The following is an 8,361-nucleotide window of genomic DNA, read 5'->3' as shown; positions in this document are numbered from 1 at the left end:
ACTCAAATCAAAGTGAGTTGAGAAATTTATACCTTTGTAGATTCCTCTTTGCATAAGCAAAGGCTAATCACCCAAGGAGAGGGCCTTCATTCCTTGCTTCTTAGATCCATGGATTTGGATGGAAGAATATGTTTCTCCAAGTTCTCAAAATAGAGAACCTCTAAGTCTCCACACCAAGGTAAGATGTGAAGAAGAGATGAGTGACCTTGGAGGAGAAAGATTACTAGCTAATCCCTCCAAGGGTGGCCGGCCTCTTTAGAGAGAAAGGAGAGCTTTGTGTTCTCTCCAATTTTCTCAAAAGAAAACCTTAAATGAATTTTGGCTATAAAGTCATATTTATACCTACATTCATTTGAGTGGCAAACTTGTAATTAAGTCCAAAACCCACTCCTTTAACTAAATGGCCGGCCATAGGGTTTCATTGGGCTTTTAAGGCCTTTGTGAATTATTTGTCATTAAGTTGTCATACAACTTAAGTGAATGGGCTTGACGTTCGAAGCCCATTGGGCCTTGAGGCCCAAAACTAACCCGTGGTCTTTTAACGAACTTGATTCGTTTGATTAATTAACATATTAATTAATCCTTGCCATAAATAATTAAACCATTTAATTATTCTTACTCATCTCCATTGTTTCTTCAATCTCTGCCTTACACGGTGTACGATCCATTAGGTTCCTTTTAGCGAGGCAGTGGGTGATTAGAACACTTTCAAATCGATTGTGAATTGAAACTTACTTTCAATTCTCCCTTTAGTGATTATACACGTTTAGGGCTTCCACAAACCATGAGTGACACCTAGCAGTATGTCATAGTTGCCCAAGCTAATCAAAAGAGGTGGAGAACCTATTCAGTTTAGGATTACAATGCAATACGGTCTTTCTCTAATACAATACTCTTGACCACATTGTTTGGTTTGATAGTTTAATCATGTCTACTATCCAATGTGATTCATTTACTTATATGATTACCTTGAATGTGATTTGGAATGACTTCCTAAATCTCATTCATACTCTGGTCAGAGATTCTTAATCATATCATAGAGTATTCTCCCTCAAACAGTTTGAAGGTTAGAGATCCCTTGTTGCGCATTCACTTGCCTCCATGGCTAAGTGGCTTAACCCCAACTATGTCGTGGACACCCTCCTGATGGAGTGACTTTGACATAATCAAAGATCAAGGACTTAACCACAAGACAACTATGATGCCTCAGGTCAAAACTACTTTGCATTATCCCAACCATGAGTTCTCATGTGACATGAGTATGAGAACTCCTCGTTGATCGTGTTCAGTGGACTCATTCGTTATTGAGCACCTACATGCTTGTCTTGGTGTCAATCACACCAATGACTCGAGACTAGTCACTTTCACTAAGAGAAGACATAGCATGTACTGATCTTAACGGACTGTCAATGCCCAATTGGCAATCCTATGATCAGGAACGTTTAGGATATGTATATGAAAGAGAATGGTCTCAGTAATCTAACTTGTTTAAATCACATTCTCTTAATTACATATTCCTTGGACTTATCGTTTAAGCATATAACATTTATATGAGACGGCTTAAACAATAATCTTTGCCCTTGATATTAAACTAGATTAGTTTAACATGTGAAATGTCCGCAAAGTATCATCATATGATTGGTTTTAGGGCACATTTCCAACAGTTTAACCGTTTTTAATCGTTCTAAGTCAATTCCAGAGTCTTGGTTCTTTCTAACTGTCTTATGCAGATTTAAAGAGTAATGTTATTTTTGTGGTCCGACGACCAAATATTATGTGTAGTTCACTCGCCTAATCTATTATCATCCCTTCATTAAATTAAAAAAAAATTCAATATTAGCTTTTATGAAGGGGACACAAATCATATTATCTTCTCTAATTGCAATATGGAAGGGAAGTTTGAGTTAGATTGATCTATGTACCTATAAGGGACTTACATGTACTTATAAGTAATTGGACTGCACTTTTTATATTGTCAATTAAGTTTATGATGAAATTAACTTCAACTTTATGAAATAATTCGTCAAAAAAAAAGAAAATTTTCTTGATATGAATCATTTGTTTGTCCTACCTAGCTAATGGTTTGTTGTGGCAATCCAAGCCCAGGTCATGTGGCTACCTATATATGCCATGTGCTTCTGTTTCCTGTCCAAGTACTTACATATTACCATCATGTTTTTTTTTTCTTGTGCTTCTACCGATTTATCAATGTCTTTATACTCTAGTCTATTGATTTTTCTTGTGTTTATGTTCGCATGTGTATTAAAATTATTTTGATTCATGACAATCATACAATAATTATCATATATGAAATCAAAAAGTATGTGAGTTCCACATTACACTCCGTAATCAACACCTAAAAAGTAAGAAACTAGATTGATTATGGTAGGATAATTGATCTGATGATCCTTATTCCTTCTCTCCCCTAATTTTTACTTTTATAATCCATCTCATTCAAAGTAAGTAAACATGTAGTCTTCATCGTATTTGTAAATCTAAGAGCTTAATTGTAATCTGTTAATTAATTTGGATATATAGGTAATTAGCGCAAGTGTTGAGGTTGAAATGGATATATACGAGAAGAGAAGAATAGATGGGAGGGGTGTGTGAGATATGCCAAATGCATCTGTCCACCTGGAATGATGGGTGTGTGGTTGCTGTCGAGGGAACATCCCAGCATAATTTTGTGATAGCTTAAGATGTGGATGGTTCACCAAACGTATGCATGCATATAAGATGCTCCAACAGCCCATGATATCTTCTCCCCCCCCCTCCTCTTATTCTACCTTTTCATTTTGAAGTTTTAGTATAATTGAGTTAGTAATATGTTATTGGATTACTTTTATTTTAGGGTCATTTGATAATTAATTTGTTTTTTATTTTTATTTTTGTGTTAATAATAGAGAAAAATATAAGGAATTCGAGAGATTTAAAAGAGTGGATGAAAGATGATAGAAGAGATGAAAAAGTACATAATGAAAACTAAAAACTATTTTGATGTTGTTTTCGCTTTCGAAATTTTCTTCACTTATTTTTATTATTTCCTTTCCTCCCTCTCACATTCTCAATACCTTTGTTTATATTACGACAAAATAAAATGGTTATCAAACAATTGATTAGACCATGAAGTTTCCCACAAATTGCATGTTTATATATCTGTGGTTCCAATTTTGGGAAAAAAAATAAAAAATCAGCACCCTTACATATCAAAATCATGACAATTACAGAATTACTGCACCTTACAGATTGACAAAAAAAAAAAAAAAAAAAAAAAAAAAAAAAAAAAAAGAGAAATGGGAATTTTAAATTCAAGACCTCCAACAACCAAAATTTTGATATCATATTTTACAGCCCACTGGTTCCCAAATTTTTAAGCTGATAAGATGCTTTTATTTTCCCCTTAAGAAAACAAATCGCAATGATGTGAAGATTATTAGTGGGAAAAATCAACACTGACCTAATTAAGAATTATATTTTGTTTAATTAGAGTAAGCTCAACAGTCAACATTGGATTCCAAGCAGCCAAGGCAACTAGTCCTAGTGGGGTTGGAATTGGAAACGGATGCATGGGATTGCATCCAATAATTGCCTCTCTCTCTCTCTCTCTCTCTCTCTCTCTCTCTCTCTCTCTCTCTCTCTCGTACATATATATACACATTATAGTATACGTATACATTGCCACAAGGCACCTCAACTTATCTGGAAATCACGCTCTTCTGGTGAAAGTCATAACTTAATAGATCACTGACTAAGAAAAGGTCGATTATTGCGAAAGTTGTATTGCTACTGTTCATAATTAGACAGTATTATGAAAGATAATATGTCTTGTTCCAATTGGTATAGGATCAAAGTAACGTAAATCTAAGTTACTTTGTTTTTAGGACATGTTTTCAATCTCTGGTGGTAGCAGATCAAATCAGCCATAACACAATATCTATAAAAAAAACTTTAATAAATTTAGATGGAACCCCGTCGACTTGTGCAAGTGATCTTCTACGATAGTGGTGGAGATGAGTGTTGCCCTTGCACCAAGGTTGGGTTCGAACCTTGTTGACTCCCTAATCTAACATCTAATCTAAAAAATCTTTCGTTTGAAAAAAAAAAATTGGATGGAATATCTGTTTAATTATGAAAATAATTTCTTGGTAGAAATCTGTTTATGAATACTTTGCCAATAATATGCATGGCATGAAAATAGTACGCATTATTAATTTAACCACATGCACAGCTTGACATACATCATCAGTAGTGAAACCATTCATTGATAAGTAGTGATGTATTTATGCCATGTTTCTGATGCGAGATGGCATTTTTCAACACTCCTCCTCAAGTGGGACCATTTTTTGTGGGCCACAAGTTCAACCAAGATTCATCGTCAAGTCAATCCAAGTCAAGGTCTTGTTCACAATTGGAATGCCTGGGTTGGGTCTTGTTCACAACTAAACGTTCAGGTCTAGTCGAGTCGGGAAAACTTGCTCTGATACCATATCAAGATTTTAGAGTTAGGCTACTGATCCACTACTAATCACACTAATATTGTCTCAACTTAACCACCTACACACACAACATGTGTTGGGCTTTATAAAAAAAAGCCTCAATGTTTTTAGTAGTGAAATCATTCATTTGTCATTTTTCCAATGTAAAATTACATTCTTCAAGAAAATATTCACATGCACATAAACAACTGTCCTCAACTCATTTGTCAAAAATATGTAACAACCGCATAATCAAGTATATATAACCTTTACGTACATGTGCACGTATGATGTATGTGTTGTTCTTGTCATAACATATAATACTTTCATATACTTCACCTTTGAATTAATATAGCATTTCTCGTTGGGATAACATATCCTTGATTATACTAAAACAGAGGATAAGTATAGCATGTTAATGACAATAATCCTCATAATGTGTTAAATAATTAACTCAAATTAGGTGAGAGAAAGGATCAAAACCCCCAGATTAAGAAATGGGCATTTTAGGAATATCCCAAGTAATGACAGAAGTGAAATGAAATGAGCAAGCATGAATCTTGTTGTCGCTTTCCCTTATCCAGCTCACAACTCCTTGTTGGAGTTTTGACATGCCACTCTGAACAAACCCACATGAAATTATTGAATGATATTATTATTAGCTATATATTTTCATTTAATTCAACAAGAAGGAAAAAAAAATCAAGAGAGACTTGAGCAACTACAAAAAGGCCATCACCAATTATAATTTTCCATTGTTCTTCTCTTCCACTCTCAACCTTTCTTTTCTCTTTCTCCCCATAAACCCTAATTTATTTTTGTAGTACAGTTTAGAAAATGAGAGAAATCTTGCACATTCAAGCTGGACAATGTGGGAACCAAATTGGAGGGAAGTTTTGGGAGGTGATGTGTGACGAGCATGGGATCGATCCTACAGGAAAATATAACGGGAACTCCCACCTTCAGCTTGAGAGGGTAAATGTTTACTACAATGAAGCAAATGGAGGGAGATATGTGCCTAGGGCAGTGCTGATGGACCTCGAGCCGGGGACAATGGACAGCTTAAGAACTGGTCCTTATGGGCAGATTTTCAGGCCGGACAACTTTGTGTTCGGCCAGAATGGAGCTGGAAACAATTGGGCTAAAGGGCATTACACAGAAGGAGCTGAATTGATTGATGCTGTTCTTGATGTGGTTAGAAAAGAGGCTGAGAATTGTGATTGTTTACAAGGTATTTAATTTGGGATTGTTCTTCTTTCTAATTCTTCTTTTTTCCGAGTCCTAATTGATGTGATCATATATTTCTAGAAAAGTTGGGTCCAATAGAAAACAATTACTACAAAATGTGATTTTCCTAGATTCTAAACATGGCTCAAAATTAGTTTGGAAGAATTATTGTTGAGTACTACAATACGGCCACATGGTATAATTAGTTCACGTGTTACAATATGAACGAATATCTATTGGTATACACCCTTCAAAATATATGAATCTCAACTTATATTATAATATGTGAACTAGTTATACCGCGTTAACATGTTACAATACTAGACAATAAATTTTTACCTTTTTGTATGCTTTACCTACGAAAAAAACACTCAGATAACACCGGAAAATGCTAAAGACAACAAGGTTGGCTAATTTGGGCTATTTTGATTTTCTTGATTATTTTTTCATTTTTTGAGTTTGGTCTTAATTGATTTTATTGAATCTAACCCCTCTAAACACAATTAAGCAAGGCAAAAATCACCTGGCCAGGTTTGTCCATCTTTTTACCAATTTAATCGGTTAAATGTATAAATTTGTTATAGGGTTCCAGATTTGTCATTCACTAGGAGGTGGGACAGGATCAGGAATGGGGACCCTACTGATTTCAAAGATCAGGGAAGAGTACCCAGATAGAATGATGATGACTTTCTCAGTCTTCCCCTCACCAAAAGTCTCAGACACAGTGGTCGAACCCTACAATGCAACCCTCTCTGTTCACCAATTGGTTGAAAATGCTGATGAGGTCATGGTCCTTGACAATGAAGCCCTCTATGATATTTGTTTCAGAACTCTCAAGCTCACAAATCCAAGCTGTAAGTATTGGGTAATAGCTTTTTAGTCATATAAATGCAAGTTTTTTTACAATTTAATGTGATATGTTGTTAGGCTATAGTCATTTTAGATCATTGATTATGTGAATTTGTTTAAACATTTGAACCGAATTAAGAGTGCAACAACTTAACATGCATATTCTATTATCATATAGTATGACATGTTATGTCGTTAAATTGTCAATCTGAATTTCTACCAAATTGGAGATCCAAATTGAGAATTTTGATACCATAACTTGTGAGCCAAGAAAGAAAAAACATTATAATTTTGCTATTGTGCACAAGTTTTAAATACTAAATCCTACATTTTCATTCTACTTGTTACAGTTGGTGATTTGAACCATTTGATTTCGACAACCATGAGTGGAGTCACATGTTGCCTCCGCTTCCCGGGACAGCTCAACTCCGATCTTCGAAAACTAGCCGTGAATCTCATCCCCTTCCCCCGCCTCCATTTCTTCATGGTTGGTTTCGCACCCTTGACCTCCCGCGGCTCCCAACTATATAGAGCCCTCACAATCCCTGAGCTCACACAACAAATGTGGGACGCCAAGAACATGATGTGCGCCGCAGATCCACGCCATGGTCGATACCTGACAGCATCGGCTGTGTTCCGCGGCAAAATGAGCACAAAAGAAGTGGACGAGCAGATGATCAACATACAAAACAAGAACTCCTCATTCTTTGTGGAGTGGATTCCAAACAATGTGAAATCAAGTGTTTGTGACATTCCACCAACCGGGCTTGCCATGTCCTCTACATTCATGGGGAATTCGACATCGATTCAAGAGATGTTTAGGCGGGTTTCGGAGCAGTTCACGGTCATGTTTAGGAGGAAGGCCTTCTTGCATTGGTACACAGGCGAGGGTATGGATGAGATGGAGTTTACTGAGGCTGAGAGCAACATGAATGACTTGGTCTCTGAGTATCAGCAGTACCAAGATGCTGTGGCACAGGATGAGGGAGAGTATTATGAGGAAGAGCTGGAGAACTGAGGATTGGAGGTTTTCCAATTTTAGGTTGCTTGGGATTGAAGAAATTAAATTGAATTATGTATTGGGGTCAGTAATTTGTGCTTGTTCTAGCTTGGTTTTTATCTCTTTTTTTTGGTTATCAATAAGGGGTTATTTATTGTAAAGCCTTCCCATTCTTAGGGATTTGGGTTCTGTTGTGAATATGTGATTACTGTAATGTTTTTTTAAGAGAGAAAATAAATAGTTATGCGTCTTGGTATTACAAATTATATTTTTCATGGCACATAAAAATTGATTGAATATTGATGTTACTTATAATGTTGAGACCACTTTCGACGCATTAAAAAAATTTGGATTCAAATTTAATTTTGTGTTCAAACATACATTCACCTCTTCATAGCATCGAAATTTTAAACTCATATATAAGTTTTTTTAGAGGAGCAATTGTAAACACAAAAATTTTGTAATGAATGAAACGAGAACGTACAAAGTAGATTTGTATTGATGAATTTGTGGGTTACAATCTCTATTTACAATTATCCTCTGATTCAGTCTTCAAATTTGATGTAGATGTGGAAGTTGTTGATCCAAGGGTCACGATGACTTAATCTTGGACGAACGATTGAACAATTGCTTCAAGTTTTGAGCTTGAAACAATGCGTGGATAGTCTTCACCTCTAGGTTTGTGTATGACCTGTGGCAAAGGTGATGATGTTGATGTGGGATTTTGTTGATTCGAGGGTCTTGGCAACTTGATCTTGAATCGAACTTCATTACAAGTTTTAAGCTTTCAACAAAGTTTTGAAAGAATCG

The 8,361-nt window shown here is 35.6% G+C and overlaps 1 protein-coding gene across 1 annotated transcript; it reads left to right on the top strand.

The window, feature by feature from the left end:
- The first annotated feature begins 4,983 nt into the window (after nt 1-4,983).
- LOC114825635 (tubulin beta-4 chain-like) lies at nt 4,984-7,814 on the top strand. Its single transcript, XM_029104647.2, has 3 exons — nt 4,984-5,706; nt 6,287-6,556; nt 6,902-7,814. The coding sequence occupies exons 1-3, from the start codon at nt 5,313-5,315 to the stop codon at nt 7,567-7,569; spliced, it is 1,332 nt and encodes a 443-aa protein (XP_028960480.1). The 5' UTR covers nt 4,984-5,312; the 3' UTR covers nt 7,570-7,814.
- The last annotated feature ends 547 nt before the right edge of the window (nt 7,815-8,361 follow it).

The sequence above is a fragment of the Malus domestica genome, chromosome 06 (genome assembly GCF_042453785.1).
Source record: "Malus domestica chromosome 06, GDT2T_hap1".
NCBI lineage: Eukaryota > Viridiplantae > Streptophyta > Magnoliopsida > Rosales > Rosaceae > Malus > Malus domestica.
The sequence above is the reverse complement of the archived record's forward strand: the minus strand, read 5'-3'. Positions and strand labels throughout refer to the sequence as shown.